The 17,213-nt window shown below is 39.3% G+C and overlaps 1 protein-coding gene across 1 annotated transcript; it reads left to right on the plus strand.

Moving 5' to 3' along the window:
- The first annotated feature begins 575 nt into the window (after window positions 1–575).
- LOC139736362 (2-aminomuconic semialdehyde dehydrogenase-like) lies at window positions 576–16,821 on the plus strand. The gene is made up of 10 exons (XM_071647117.1): window positions 576–619; window positions 1,896–2,097; window positions 3,701–3,901; window positions 5,283–5,494; window positions 8,241–8,407; window positions 10,355–10,530; window positions 12,398–12,569; window positions 13,797–13,910; window positions 14,756–14,851; window positions 16,675–16,821. The coding sequence occupies exons 2-10, from the start codon at window positions 1,919–1,921 to the stop codon at window positions 16,819–16,821; spliced, it is 1,464 nt and encodes a 487-aa protein (XP_071503218.1). The 5' UTR covers window positions 576–619; window positions 1,896–1,918.
- Window positions 16,822–17,213: the final 392 nt, after the last annotated feature.

Below are 17,213 nucleotides of genomic sequence, written 5' to 3' on the forward strand. Positions count from 1 at the left end.
GTCATCCTTTCATCTAACATCCTTTTTTGTCAAAATTACTGATGGGTATTTCCTTTACATAGCGTTACAAATATCTTACAAATTACCTGCTACAAAATGTATTTCTAAAACGTCACTTCTCTTGTCTGAAAGAGAAACTGGACTCCGCAAAGGATCTACTAGTACTTGGTGACAGACTGCACCCGGATGGCGAGCTATTGGGGGCGATTATTGCTATGGTCGAACAACAACTCGACCAAACGTCATTACAAACGCGCCAACAGAACTACATGTCTTCTGCTGTGCGCCTGGGCGTGGGAGAAGCATGAAGCACATACATGTAGACCATGCCTTTTATACGTTTACGTGTGAAGAGACATTCCGTTGCAGTTCGGAAATCATTTTAATTGCCACAAAATACTTGCTGTAAATGACGACGTGCTGTGTGTGTAATAGGAATTACTGTAATTTAATGCTGGCATAGCGTCGTTGGACTTGAAATATTTGAACCTCACACCATGCACCAGCGAAACTAGCTGATAAAATACTAGTAATCGGTTGAAGGAAGAACAATTAAACCCCACGGAGGGCAACGGACAACTCGCATTTTGAGCGCAACACCATTATCTCGGAATAATAGGTAGGTGTATACGTTGGTAAAATCTAACGCAGTTTTCAAATCTATTGCGGTGTGCTCTGTCTTTTAGAGGCGGGCGTAGCGCGCTATTCCGCGAAAAACTTCTCATTTATAGTAATGACATTTGCTGGGTCAGTTTTTCGCTTCTTAACTGACCCAGCAAATGTCATTAAACTTTACTTATAAATGAGAAGTTTTTCGCGGAATTAGACATAGACTACTTGTCGGTTAAGCCAAAAATATACTTGATGATTACAATTAATCTACAATTCTGCACACAGTCAGGTTTACAGTCTAATGACATGTCTGACGTTAATGTTAAGTTTTTTTTTTTTTTTAGTTTACTACAATACTAAAACTGTCCCCTGCCAATGGGTTATTATACTAACATGTTAAAGTAATTCAATCAGGGTGGAAGACCAAATATTATAAGGCCAGGAAAGGTTGTTAGTAATTCTATATTTCTACATGTAGCAGGTGGTCAAATTGTTGATGGCATTAAATTATGGGCACAGACACTCAAGAGACAGCATTTTTGACAGTAACACTAACAGTAACTGCAAAAAGTGTCATCCTGTAGAAAAACAACAACAACATAGCATGATTTAGCGGGAAAAACTAAATCTGCCAATTCTTGCCTGGAGACGCCAGGTCCTGAGATTATTTACATCCTTCTTCAAAGTGGTCGAGGGGTTGGTCCCAGAACTACCTGTTGAAAAGTTTCTTTCAAAAGTAAGATCAAAGCAAAATATTAAGCAAAGAAATTCGAAGATTGTAACGTAGACAACATTTGTAGAGAAATATGTTAGATCTTCTACAAATCATACAAAGTGTTACTCGGTAAGACTCTTGTAAAACAGAGCAACTGAAAAATTCCTTTTTGTGTGAAAATAACTCTGGTTTGGCTTGGAACCAGCTCCCCACCGAAGTTGTCAATAGCGTATCACCTGAAGTATGCAAAGCAAAGATTGAGAAAAGTCATCTTCGATTCGAGAAAAGTACCACGCGCCCTCTCTCACCCGGTGCCTTATACCAAAAGGTCCTGCACTGTACTACATCCAGATCCTGATCCAGATTTGTTAAACTTTCATATGTACCGTACGGGTAAACTTGGCCCCCAGCACGCGCATTACAAGTGGCCGAGTTTACCAGCTCTGCCGAGTTTACTCGTACTATGGTAATATGATTATCAACATGAGCGAAAGGTAGCACTGGAGCTTTGTGTTCTGATTCCATTTTTCTTTTTTCAACCCATCCCTCCATTCCACTTGTTTTCCAGAAATCTCAGTCTCTCAATCAGTCATGGCCAACGGTCAGATCCAAGTGACCATTGAGAATTTCATCGACGGCGAATTCGTCCCGACGTCCTGCCACGTGGACAGCTACGACCCTTCGGTGGGAAAAGCCTGGGCAAAAATTCCAGACAGCGGCAAGGAAGAAGTCAATTTGGCGGTGGCAGCGGCCAAGCGAGCATTCAAGTCGTAAGTACGATGTTGGTGTTGCTCGTAAGGACACAGTCCAAAGCACAAAGGAATGTATGTCAAGTAAATCCTTGAAAGGTTACCTGTGAGTTGAATCAATTCACTGCATTTATTACCTCTGCCAATGGAGGAGGTTATGTTTTAATTGGCGTTTGTTTGTTTGTTTGTTGGTTTGTTGGTTTGTTTGATTGTGCACTAAATAACTTAAAAAGTTATGAACAGAATTGGATGAAACTTAGAGGAAAGTTTGAGAATAACTCAAGGAACAGATAATTAAATTTTGGTACTGATCCAGAAATTTTTATGGATTTCATGAAGGATTTTTTATATTTTGGTTGGTAGGGTCAATGAACTTGGGAGCACAAGCTGCACATTTTTTGAGGTTTGCATGTACGCGCACTAAAGTGCATGCTTTAGTTTCTACTAGAGCAAGGGGTGCCATGCAGCTGGAAGTCGATGACATAACAAAAGACTTCTACACATATTGGGAAATTGGGCGATTTTCAGCATGCATACGTATGGGTGGAAATCACTGATCTCTGTGGAAGAACAAGATCAGTGGTGGAAATGAGCTGCTTGGCAGAGGTCTGCGCTCCCAGAGTGCTTCTTTAGTTTTGAATGTAATGGGCAGTAATGCTGCATCTTCTATCTGACTGAGAACCAAACCTTCATTCATATTCCTAATAGAACTACTTAATACTGAAACAGGCAAGAATAAAAAACAAATCTAGAACAGCACTCTGAGAGTGCAGACCTCCGCCAAGCAGCTAGTTTTCACATACGCACACTCGATGCTGCTGAAAATCACCCAATTACCCAATATAGAAACCTTTTGTTTACGACATCTTCCACTTGCACGGCGCCTCACCCAAGCAGAACACATGCTTCAGTGCGCATATATATGCAAATCTGTGCAAATATATGCAAATATATATGCAAATACGCTTAGCTTGGATTGTCCCGAGTCCATTGACTTTATCTACGAAAAGATATATAAAGTCCAGAAAATTCCCAGATCACTACCAAAATTAAATCATTTGTTCCATGTGTCATTAACAATTTTTCCTGCAAATTTTATCTAAATCTGTCCACAACGTTTTGAGTTATTTTTCACACAAACAAACAACAAACAAATGGTTTAATACAAACTTTTAACAAGCACCAATGAAAACATAACCTCCTTTCTTGGCGGAGATAACAAGTGGCAGACATCACAAAGTTGTTTGTTCACCAAAGACAATTTACAAAATGTTTTTGGTATCAAGACACACACGGTTTCTACTAAAGGACACTGAATATCTCTTCAAATCAAATTGATAATTTCCACGAGAACATTTATTCCAGATATTAGATCTATCTTCAGGTGATGGATGTTAACTATTGGGCATTATATTTTTGTTGACGTACCATTCTATTCTGTGTTACCATTTTGTCTTTTTGCGATTTGTAATCATTTAATGATTTTTGTAAATGTTTTAATTGATTGTAATTTGTTTTAATAAAAACAACATAAAAAGATCACAACAACAAATAGTGACACAATAAATTCAAAACGAAAGAAAAGTTTTACATGGTTGTCAAAATTTCATTGGATGTTGTGCAGATGGTCCAGGACCAGTCCAGCTGAGAGGTCAAAGGTGATGAACAAGATCGCAGACCTGATTGAGGCCAACCTGGATGAACTAGCTCAACTGGAGTCACGTGACCAAGGCAAGCCCGTCTGGTTGGCCAGAGCCATTGACATTCCACGTGCAGTGCACAACTTTCGCTTCTTTGCGTCCTTCATCTTACACACAAGAAACAGGTATGCGCATAAGGAAGATTTTGAATAAAGCAGACTATTTTTTCTTTTTGCCTCTCAACCTGTATTTAAGAATATTCCATTGTAAGATACTTCTATATACATGCAAAGCATTAACCCATTGAGGACAGGCTGACTTTGCTATATAACACACATTCCCCGTGGACACCTGCCTGAGTATCCTCAGGACTGGTCTTCAACGGGTTAACCCTAATCAGGCTGGGCTTTTTTGGCTATGCTATATCGGGGGGGGGGGGGATTCCGCCCCTCCCTTCAGATCTCTCCTATGGAACGCGTGATCGCGCCGAAAATCGGCACATGCAACGCCCGCGACGTATACTATCAAAATGTATGGTTGCTTTCTCTGAAAATTTTTTCTTATATTTTTGTAATTTATGCATAAAATCAGTTTTGGGCTCTAAATCACTTATTAATGCTCTAATTAAGCTAATTTCTTTTTAAAAATGTTTCTTGTATCATTCTCCTGAGCCATATGATAAAAAAAAATCTGTATCGAAATTAATTTCTTATGTATTTGATTGTTTTTTGAATTTCTTATGTATTTCTTTGTTTTTCGACCTTTTGTTTTTGTTTCTTTTTTGGCCAAAATTTGTCACAGACATTTTTCGAAGCTTTATTATGCTAAAATAAATTGATTTCGTCCATTCTAAGTCAAGATATGAATTTTTATGTGAATTAATTGAAAAAACACAATTTGCATTGGATTTGTACACAAAATCACGTTTTGGAGCAATTTTGGGGTTGACAAATTTTTTTCGAACAGGCGTCGCGTCAAAATGGTACGCGCAGGCGCAACAATTTTGGTCTCAAAAGTTGCGCGATACTTGAAAGAAAAAAGTCATGAAACATCGCGGCGGGAGCTTATCGCGCTGCGAAGATATTGCGCGAAACGTCGAGGGGGGGGGGCGGATTCCGCCCCCCCCCCCCCCCCCCCAGCCTGATTAGGGTTAAAATTGTTTGGAGGGATTGTGTGAAAAATCCGACAATACAGCAAAAGATGACATGATACTTTTGCAGACATATCAAAAAATTGTCCTTTCCTGAAATGACAGAGTGGGCAATTAAATATACATGTACAGCACATGTTCTGTTTTATTAAAAAAGTAATTTTGTCAGTTATTGGTAGTCAAATTTTAGTCTTAAAAAGTTAATCCATCTGATAATTCTTGTACAGATGATGTATAATCTCCCTTCCCCCAATCATAAGATCTAAGCAAGTCTTTTATTTTTCTCAAAAGTTTATAGGACCCCATTTCTGTTTAACCATCAAAGTACCTCTACCTTATTGTTGACATGTATGCAGTGCCAGTTTACCTATGGTATACCTAAACGAGAGAGTTAACCATTCCTTCCATGTGGGCAGCTCCACCATCTTGTCGGAAGTCAACGCCACCAACTACACCATGCGGATCCCCGTGGGTGTGGCCGCCCTCATCAGCCCCTGGAACCTGCCCCTCTACCTGCTCACCTTCAAGATCGCACCCTGCATCGCCGCCGGCAACACCTGCGTATGCAAACCCAGCGAGATGACCTCGGTGAGCTCGTGGAAGCTGGCGGCACTCATGAAGAAAGCAGGTGAAGGCTTTGGGGCCCTGGGTCCACCGTAGCTTGTCGTATCTCGATACCACTCGTAGTAACTCTTATTGTTGGAAGCCCTCATTTGCAAAGCATTGTGGGATGTAGGGTGGGGTAGAGCCAAACAAGCCTTTAAATCGTTAGATGTTAGATTTCATCCTTAATACATCATGTTTTGGGTGGGAAAGATGTGGGGCTTGAAACTGGACACTTATTTTTAGCCCATTTCTGCATGGAGCCACGATGTGGCATCATGTGCATACAAAAATGTAAACGAAATGGCATATAAAAGAGGGCCATTCACAGGAACGATGACTTGCAAATCCTTTAATCTTGTTCCCAACCAGGAAGGGGTGACTATGATGGAAAAGAAATGTCAAATTCCACAATCATGCATTACTGATGGCATGGAATAATCAGCATGCATGCTGCTCTGTCAAATCTGGGCTTCCATCGTGTAGCAAGGGAGGCAGTTGTCGCATGACATCAAATCATGGCATAACACCGCAACCCACCAAATCCCAGAAACCATATAGTTTGATGTTGTTCCTTTATTTTTTGTTTGTTTATTTTTTCCTCCTTACTTATCTGTGTTAGTGATTCATAAGGTAGAAGAAGGCATTATTTTTCATTTGATACAATTTTTTGTTTTGGTTTGCAGAATATTCAAAGCCTCTCCATTGTTTATATTTTAATATGACTGACCACATTCACAAAAATCAAAGTTGATATGTCTATCTCAAATTGGCAAAGTCTTTTTTTCCCCTGGATTTAATGAAATCAACCAGGTTTTTTTAAAAATCTTTCTTCAATAAATTCAAATATGTGGTGAAGTTCAGAGTTGCCAATTTGATGAGGGGAAGACAATGATTTTTGCAGCAAAATTCTTCTGGGACTTGATGGGTGTAGGGTTGCCTGGGGCTGAACAGCTCTGTAAATATTACATACAATCTTTGCAGTCAGGTTGCTGCTACAAGGGTTCGATTGTGCCTGTGTCTTTTTGTGTGTGCACATGGTTTGTGTCATGTATGTGAATGATGTGTGTGTACATGATGATGCGCGCTGAGTGTGGTAGCAACAAAAGGCAACTTAAACACCACAGTCGGGGGAGAGTGGCGACTGAGATACAATATATCCAAGTCCCGCCCTGCATGTGGTGGTGTGCTCAGACTGTTTAATGTTGTGCACATTTGAGTGTGGTGGCAACAAACTACAACTAGCCTCAGTGGGGGGAAAAAGTAGGGACTGTGATATATCCAAGTCCCATCCCACAGGTGGTTGTGTGCCCAAACTGTTTTCAATGTTGTGCACATTTTCCATGCTCTTTATGATCTTTGCTTCAGCCGAGCAACAGGGTGTTCACTGCGACAACTGCCTCCCTTCAAGAGATAAGCATCTGTTTAGTTTGAATAAATTCAAAATACTCCTCTAGTTAATACAAAGATACCAAGATTTGAACCAAAAAGTAGCTGTCACAATACAAACATTATATTCAGCAATTCCCACAGATTCTTTGCAATTTCGAACATGATGTTTAAATTGCCTTTGATGGAAAATGTTTTCATGGATGTCACATATTTCATTTTAAATCTGCGTTTTAAGATTTATGTCTATTTTCATACCAAAAGCTGCCTAACTTATCAAAATTTAAACAACAAAGGTTAATGAATAATGTAGGCCTATTGGTAATAAAGGAATGCAATAAAAACAAGAATAAAGAGATGCTATACTCTAATTTTCCGTCATTGTATTGTAGAGTACCAAAGTATGATGTCATAGTCATTCATCGCTATGGAAACTGGTTCTAAACAATCTCATCTGGCCCAAATATCTGTGAAGACAATTGTTGCTATAAACCGTGCTCCAATTTTGTTCCAACCCATCCTATAACAAAAGACTGTGACATCATCACTTTGGTGCTCTATTGAGTCATCTTGAATTCATGGGAGTGTTTCATCAAGAGTTTTGTCAGATATTTTTTCTGACAAACTGTCTTAAGCTACTAAAACCGTGTGTCTAATCGGGTGAGAGCAAATTTGTCAGAAGAAATATCTGACAAAACACTTGGTGCAATGCTGCCAAAACTGATATTCATTGTGTGTTTTACAAGTTTGAATTCATACTGAGGTCGAGTCTTCAAATATAAAATTATTTTAAAAATGTGGAATGCCAGCATCAATCATTGCTCCACAGTGGAATTATGTAGCACAGCATTTCCACGTACGAAATTTTTGTAGTTTAAATGCAGTTTTAATGTCCCTCAGAACAAAGCATTGAGAATGGTCTTTGTTTTCAAGTTGGATGTGACTGTATTCACCATTCACCACAGCAGAAATTTGTTGCTTGTAACTGAAAATATGATATGATGTAACAGTTGTTTCTGCTGTTCAGCTAACCAATGGACGATGAATCATTTGTTTGCGTATGAAGCAGTCTGGCAATTTACTACTATGAGAATGAAAACAATCTGTCTGTTTTGAAATCAGTGAAACCTCTCGATATATGAAGCAACTCAGTATGGACTCATTAATTTGTAATCACATATCATATTCAAAATCAGATAATGCATCAGTTTGAATCTATTCTAGAATATTGAGTTTTGGAGAGACTCATTTTTGGTGGAGTTATTTTCTTTTCATAAGCATTTTTTACTTTGTTTTGTTTTGCTTATGAGAACTAACTAGCCATCTCACTTTAACGCTTTGCTTTGTACATTGCAAATCTGTACACAAATGTGTGTGTGTAGGTCTCCCTAGCGGGGTCGTAAACATGGTGTATGGTTATGGGCCAAAAGCTGGCGCAGCCCTGGTCCAACACCCAGATGTCCCGCTCATCTCCTTCACCGGAGGCACCGCCACCGGCCTGAAGATCGCCGAGCTCTCCGCTCCCTACTGCAAAAAAATATCACTGGAGGTATTCTTTAATCGTAGCGTGGAAGACTGTCGCCAAGTATTTGGCGATTTAACCTTTTTTAATTGTTTGTTTTTCATGTGCTTGTGTCTTCTTTTCCCCTGATATTCTGTGTCCTTTCTGTCATATTTTTGCAGAGGAAGGACAAAGGTCTCTCCAAGAAAAATTAAGAGTTGGAGAGGAAAGAGATCAGGATGAAGCAGGGCTTCTTATTTTCTTTTTTCTTTTTTTTTTTTAGTTCCTGCAGCATGTGACACATTTTACAGAAATCTCGTATGTGTGTGTGTATGTGCGTGTAGATATTTTTTTTCTGTTTTTATATATTTTATTTACAGTTCATGCTTTTCTGCACTTGGGCCAGTTACCCGCAGCAAAGGTGTTTAAATAATTTGTATTTCTGTCTCTGTTTTTGTCTTTGTTTTTGTCTTTGTCCTGTCTTTCATGTTTTCGAACCTTCTCTGCAGTGCTGTTGTTGTTGTTTCTTTGAGCACCCGTTGTTCGTCTCCATGCCTGCGGCAGCCCGCGATATGATGCACCATGAATAGTGATCCTCATCCAGAAGTGTGGAAAGAGGAACTTAGAGCGTTTCTTTGCATGTTTGTATGTGTGCGTGTGTGTGTGTGTGTGTGTATGTGAATGTGTGTATACACGCATGCAGCTGTATACTATTTCTGTGTTCTGATGTGCACGTCTGTGTCTTTGTAAATGTCTTTAACCATGGGGAAAAAGACTAAGAACTATGGTTTATAGTGTGTTCAAAGTAATGCCCAAATTGTCAGATTGTCAAAAATTCAAATTGAATCCTAAATATCTTTTTGGAGGGGTAAATGTGTCCAAAACTTGTCTTTTTCACCTTCACCATTATTATAACTTTTGTTCACCTTCCTTTTTGTCTATTACTGTATTCCTTTTGAAACACACTTTGGTCTGAAGTACACCATATGGGAAATAGTGGAGAGGGAAATTGCATTAATTATCTTTTTGTCATGTTTGAAGGCAAATACAAGTGCACGTAAGTGTGTCTGTCTGTGCCTGTATTATGTTTATCTGTATAATGTGTGTGTGTATGTTATATGCTGATATGAAGAGAAGTGCAAATTTCATGCACAGTCCAGCGATGGCGTCTGTAAGGTTCATCTTAACTGACCTAGGGTCGAGTTCACAAGGTCATCAGATCCTTTTAATACAGTGCTCCCTCTTTCGTCAAGGTTCTACAGTGCTGCACCAGATTCCTCTCTACTTGTTTTGCTCACATGTGATTCTTTTTTTTAAAAACAGTCTACCTCCTTTTGTATCCCTTATACCCGTCATCTTTCATAAATCCTACGTCTTAAAGGTAATCACCCTCCTTTGCCGGCATTCTGAAATCCACAGTCATGTGTCTTTCCCAGTCCCCTCCAGAATCGTCACAGCTTTCATGTTAAGACAAGTCTTGCTCCTGTCTTTGATGAGGAGCCGCGATAAAAACTTCTTCATTTTTTTGAAAGTGTCTTTCAGTTGTGCTCTGGAAGCACTTAAATTTTCTTCTTTTGCAATCAATTCAAAATGAGGATTCATATTAATCAGAGATGTTGATACCTCAATTCAGATGATATGCCTTCAGGAGATGGCATCTTGCAGTACAACAAGTCTACAAAACTTTTCTTTTTCTCTCCCAAGATGCTTTGCAGAGGAGGGTCTTACCTTTGAGGGTAGGCATTCCATTCTGTCTGCTTTCACACATTTTTTTGTTAATGTCTTTCTTTTCTTCTTGTGTTTTGCCACCAACTTTGGCACTCTGCACCTCATTCTTTCAGTTTCATCGATTTCATGAAATTTTACTTTACATTTGTGTCACGATTGTGTGGCCTAACTCACATGGAAACACATTGTTAACATTTTTGTGCTCTTCCTCTGTGTGTGTGTGTTTGTTTGCGTGTGTTCGCGGAATCTGGTTCTTCGTGTGTGCAGCTCGGGGGGAAGAACGCGGCCCTGGTCTTCGATGATGCGGATGTGGATGGGATGATGCCGACGTCGGTGAAATCGGGGTTCATCAACCAGGGGGAGATCTGTCTGTGCATGAGCCGAATCTACGTCCAGGACACCATCTTTGACAAGTTTGTGGAGAAGTTTGTCGCCGCGGCCAGGTGAGTGAGAGCTAGAGGTTCAAGTCTATTTTCCTTTTTTTTTTGATGGGGAGGCCATAAATTGCCTCATATTTGGAGAAAAAGTGTAATGAAGAACAGCTGAAACAGATCAATTTAAACTTTTGCTATTTTATGAATTCACGTCAGCAGACTTTCAATTTGATCGTTTTTTTCGGCTGTTTTAAAAATGATTGTCTATTCATACCAAATGAAAGTGTGACCATCCTTCAATCTTATTGTGCATCTCTGAAGGTATAAAGGCGACTGTAGTGACTTTGTAGATGTACCATGCATATGTATTGGACGTATTTCACACAAGAGAATGAGGAAGATTTTGATGGCAGTTCAAGTTTCTTGATATTTGGTTGATATTTGTTATGGGGCCAGAATTTATTGTTTTATGCCATCCCTTAAATTACAGATGTAATCCAAGGCGACAATGGGGATAGACTAGAGAATAAAACATCAGAAAGATATCCCTGTTTGAGTTTGGTTTAAGTATTTAGTTAACCCATAGCTCAAGCATATTCATCAGCATTCAGCTGTCCATCCAAACTTGATCTAGCTATAATGTTAGCAGGCCCTCTGATGCGTAGCCATATACCTCGTCTAGCAGGAAGACCATGGTGATACTATATTGATTAGAGGGATCATGTAATCTCTCTTTGTTGACAATTAGTTTCCGGACATCTGTACCAATCGGCAAAGAAAGTACTCCAGCCTGAATTATTGATGAAAAAAAAAACAAACACCCACACAGGAAGGATTTAAGGCTATGACTTTTAAAACAGTTTGTTTTTATGCCTCCGCCAACGAAGTGGCCGGAGGCGGCATGTTTTCGGGTCGTCCGCCTGTCCGTCTGTACGTCCGTACGTCCGTCCTGTTTTGTTTTTGTCGATATCTCAAGAACCGTGTGGTGGTTTTGCATCAAACTTGGTATGAGGGTATATCCTGGGGGGATGATACTTTGCTTGGATTTTAGGGTCACGGGGTCAAAGGTCAAAGGTCACAGGTTATTTTGTGAAAAAAAGGTTGAAATTTCATGTTTTTCTCCATATCTCGCAAATGGTTCAAGGTATCTTCATGGAACTTAGTATATATGCATGTACTGATGGGCAGTGATTATCTAGGGAAGTTGGGGTCATGGGTCAAAGGTCAGGGGGTCAAAGGTCAAGGTCAACTCCTCAAAATATCACTACTTTCCTTATATTTATGCAATGCCTGAAGGATTTTTTTTAAAACTTGACTTATGCATGTATAACCCAATATATATTCTGTGGGAAGTTTCTTGCCAAAAGATCAAAGGTCAAAAGGTCAAAGGTCAAGTGAAAGTGCTAAATTGCACTTCTTCCTCCATATCTCAAAAGTAACTCAAGGTATTATCATGAAACTTACATATTTATGCATGTTCTACCTAACAGTGATTCTCTTTGGAACTGTGAGGTCAAAGGTCAAAGGCCAGGTTTAGATAATACTATTTTACTATTTGATACTGAAATTATACTTTTTCTCAATACCTTGAAAATTACTCAATGCATAAACTTATAAAAGGGTCAAAAGTCAAGTAAAAATCATCAGTTCCCCCAAATACCTGCACTCTGACGTTTTAATCATTCATCCAATTGAATCTAGTTCTAGGAAAGTGAACATTCAGCACATTTGTGGCAAACCTGTCATTTTAATATTTTGCCAATTGTGTGAAACTGTCATCACACATTGTCAAGACGTTGTACTATAGACCTATTAGGAGAACCATGCATTATGGCAGAGGCATACACCAGTCGCTGTAGCGACATTTCCAGTTTGTTTTTTAAAATCCATGCATGCAGTTAAAATGATGTGTGTGTGTGTTAATTTGATTCAACAGAGAAATGGTTGTTGGACCACCTACCAACAATGATTCAAAGCTTGGCGCCCTCATCAGTCAGGAGCATCTCAACAAGGTCAGAGGTTATGTAGCCCTTGCCAAGGAGGAAGGTGGCACAGTCCATTGCGGAGAAGGGGTGGACGACCTGACGCTTCCAGAAGGCTACGAAAATGTGAGCAAATGGCTGCTTTTTACTGACACAAATATGCAAGCAGACTGTTCCATTGTTAGCCGCATGTTTCCCCATCGAAGCCTTTCAATATCTGACTATATACTTTGTTTACTTGACAAACACATGCAAGAAACAGAAGAGGGCACTTACGCACACACTTAGCAAAATAAGATACTAAACACAATAACAACACTAAACACAATAACAACACTATAAAAATTATTCAGAAAAGGTAAGAGGCCCTTTTCCTGGTGGTTCTTACCCCAGTGAGAGCTGTAGCAATCCAGAGACTCCAACTCTCCCGTTTTCGACAGGAGATCTCCCGTGGAAAACCCATTTTTGCAAAATCTCCTGTTCTCCGGCTTGAGATTTAATTTCTCACGCCCTGGCTCTTTGTCTCCCGTTGGAAAGGATTTCTTACTTATTTCTATCGTATGTTGAAAAAATAAGCCTTAGATAGCACCAGAGAGTATCTAGAACCCTGGGAATTTTGCGCTTCGCACACATCAACTTGGAGTCTCCCGTTTGATAGGGGTTTCGGGCGGTAGAATCTCCAGATCAGAAGGTGCTTTGGGTTGGAGTCTCTGGCAGTCAGATGGACATCCTTTCCCCACCCCCTCATGTGAAATTAATCATTGGCATTGATTCATAATTGTGTACTGCCATACATTTTGGAATCTCAAGTTAACTGAAAAAACAAGAGCTACAATGTCTTGATTCTGCAAGAGGCTCCTGAAACTTGAGGTATCTCTTTATATTTTGTCAAAAGTATGAGCCTCTCTGCTTTTAGACTTATTTTATTTCATTTTTTTTAAAATTCTATGCATATGTATAACAGGCAAGTATCCCCTCAAAAGCTAGAAACCTCCCTAATTTTTTTGTTGTTGGAATGGACGAATGTTTGCAGGTCTGGAAATGTTAAACTGGATGTGCATATATTGTCTTAAAGACGACATATATGATCTGTCATGAACTGTTCAGACGACACACAACCAAACACATAGTAAGCATTTCTGTGATTTTTATTTGAAAAATATATGTATATTTTTTTTATGGCAATAAACCTGATCGACTTCAATTTCAATTTCAATTTCAATTTCAATTTCAATTTTAAGGCCGCACTGAATGTGCATGAATATGTATCAATCATATAGGTAATCTAGTACTGTGCTTTCACATCACTGCCCTGTTACAAAGCTTGGACCATATTGCTTCCATCCTTTACAGGGTTACTACATGAGACCGACTGTCGTCACAGGGCTATCCCAGAATTCCCGGTGTGTCAAGGAGGAGATCTTTGGACCTGTCGTCTGCATCCTGCCCTTTACAACAGAAGAGGAGGTGCGTAGACTAAAAATCACTAAGTCAACAGTCAAATTGGCAATGCAACTACAGCATGAACAAAAGAGATGCGAAGTAGATTTAGTGAGATTGCTCATTTTGATTTGTTGCCATATATAAGTTGGAGACCTTCCTTTGATTAAAAACAAATACACATGATAAAGTGGACAGCCGAATTGGCAACTTCCCCACAAAATGAAATAAAACAAACTGCATTCTATCACTTACGACATCAAATGTTGTCACAAAGAAAAGAAAAATAGTATTTTATGTATAACGGAACTGCTTAAGGCAAGGATTTAAGATTTGTCACTGCAATAATACTAACCTTTAAAATGGCTTGGATCATGGCTTGTTCTATGATAGAGGAAATCATTTTATAATGTAGTTTGATCTAGCTGCTCTTTAACCTGATATGACCTTTAAAGGACATTTAGGGCTTCGTTTATCTTGAGAAGTTTGCTTCTTGTTTGAAAAAGGTAAATGTATCTATATGTGAAATTGTAAAAGTATCATATTCAGTAATTATTCTGCATGAGAAAGAGAATTTTCTTCTCTTGCGTATATTTAAACCCAACAATGCCATATACCTTGTACTCGTAGTAACTCATATGTTCTTCATATGTTCTTCTAATAAAGCAGCAACTTCTGAATGTAAACAATATTTCAAGAATGATTTACATAGCAAAAACTACCTTGGAACAGGCAAAAATAGCAAATTTATGATCATTCCATTCACTCATACATAGTTTCAGCCAATTCACCCCTCCCCCCACCCCCCCACCAGAATCCTATCCCCATGTATTGATAATGGTGTTGTGTTTGATGATTTCCTCCTATGTCAGGCCATTGAGAAAGCCAACGATGTTAAGTATGGGCTAGCAGCGTGTGTTTGGACCAAGGACGTGAGTCGCACACACCGTGTCTCACAGCAGCTCATGGTAAGATGAAGGAGGGTCGTACCACCAATAAGAAGAATGGCACATTTAAGACGTCTTCTTCTAGATCTTTCAAGTCTCCCACATCAGGTGTTACAGTCACACCTCATCCGTCTTTATCAAATCCATATATGCCCTACAACTTTTTCTCGTGCCTTAACAAGAAAACCCCCCAAACCAAACAATCTTTTTTGAAATTTGTCAGAATAAGCTTGAATAATATAGATAGTAGGCCTACATATCACCAGGTGGCATAATGTAAAGTTTAAAACCGACTGAAGGTCCTTCTGACTGTAGGGGGGACCACACCTTCCCCCCTACTCTGTTGATTTGCTCCCTTGGGTAGTATTGATGATTTATGCCACAAAATTTTCACTCCCAGCTGCTCTGCTGACCTACGCATCTCTGCTCTTGATATATGGCATAAAAGCTGCTTTCAAGGATTTGGTATCAGAAAGGCTGGTTGCAGATGAGGTATAGGGTAGGAAATGATGATGGCTAAGGTCAGAGATCAAAATTTGGTTTTCATGAAATTAATCTGAAGAGAATTACTGTGTAGAGACAACAACTCAAAAAATGATTTGTTTGTGGTTTTATGTAAAAAATGTTTGGTTTGGAAACTTTTGAACCACAGCAGTAATAGACTAGAATTTGTTTGATTTCTTGCTATGTAGATGTGTCATATTAGATTTTTGTCCCCGCCGAACGAGTTCGAGCAGGGGACTATGAAACGGGCTCCGTACGTGTGTGTGTCCGTCCGTGCGTCTGTGTGTCCGTCCGTGTGTGCGTCCGTGTGTGATCAAAATGTTCAAAATGCTACTCCTTCGCCATTTCTAACCCGATTTTGATTCTGTTTGCTTTATATGATAGCACTACATGAGAGCTTTGAAACTTCTATACAGAATTTCAATTGTGACCTTTGACCTTGACCTTTGACCTATGTTGTACATTTTGCTTCAAAATGCTACTCCTTCGCCATTTCTAACCCGATTTTGATTCCGTTTGCTTTATATGATGGCACTAGGTGAGGGCTTCAAAACTTCTACACAGAATTTTGACCTTTGACTTCTTTGACCTTTGACCTTGATTTTTGACCTATATTGTACATTTTGCTACAAAATGCTACTCCTTTGCCATTTGTAACCCGATTTCAATTCCGTTTGCTTTAAGTGATGGCACTAGGTGAGGGCTTCAAAACTTCTACACAGAATTTTGACCTTTGACTTCTTTGACCTTTGACCTTGATTTTTGACCTATATTGTACATTGCCTACAAAATGCTACTCCTTCGCCATTTCTAACCCGATTTTGATTCCGTTTGCTTTATGTGATGGCACTAGGTGAGGGCTTCAAAACTTCTACACAGAATTTTGCCCTTTGACTTCTTTGACCTTTGACCTTGATTTTTGACCTATATTGTACATTTTGCTACAAAATGCTACTCCTTTGCCATTTGTAACCCGATTTCAATTCCGTTTGCTTTAAGTGATGGCACTAGGTGAGGGCTTCAAAACTTCTACACAGAATTTTGACCTTTGACTTCTTTGACCTTTGACCTTGATTTTTTTACCTATATTGTACATTGGCTACAAAATGCTACTCCTTCGCCATTTCTAACCCGATTTCGATTCCGTTTGCTTTATGTGATGGCACTAGGTGAGGGCTTCAAAACTTCTACATAGAATTTTGACCTTTGACAACTTTGACCTTTGACCTTCATCTTTTTACCTATATTGTACATTTTGCTACTAAATGCTACTTCCGGCGGGGACATATATTACGCACCGCGTAATTTCTACTTTTCCTTGTTTCTGTTTGTTATCTCAGGCTGGTACTGTGTGGGCCAACTGCTGGCTAGTTCGTGACCTCAACATGCCCTTCGGAGGCATGAAGGCGTCTGGCATCGGTCGCGAGGGGGTCAACGAATCCATGGACTTCTACACAGAGGCCAAGTGCATCTGTATTAAGCATTAGTCTTGTGAAGTATCCTGAAAACCAAGCAAAAATTGGGATGAAATGCAGCGAGGCTGAGTATCACAAGTGTGGAGATCCTAGGTCTGTAGACTCTGTGCATATGTCACATATGAAAATTGTTGCTAGCAGTCTTTGATTAAGGCATCACAGTGCATGTGCACTAAAACACATGAATGGGACTAAGTGTGAATTGAAGATGGGATTTTCCTGCTCTTATGGATAAAAAAGAAATAGAGAGATGCTGATGAATTCATTTGTTATTTTTTTACAGATATATAAGGGAATGAATGAATTAGAATGTTATTTCATTGCTGAAAGGTTAACAGGGTGATATTTTTGTATTCCTTGAAATTACTTGTGTACGTCTGTACTTTGGCATACGCACACTCAAG

Source organism: Diadema antillarum, unplaced genomic scaffold, assembly GCF_040938485.1.
Source record: "Diadema antillarum isolate AM-2024a unplaced genomic scaffold, OU_Dant_1.0 seq00000637_RagTag, whole genome shotgun sequence".
NCBI classification, from domain to species: Eukaryota; Metazoa; Echinodermata; class Echinoidea; order Diadematoida; family Diadematidae; genus Diadema; species Diadema antillarum.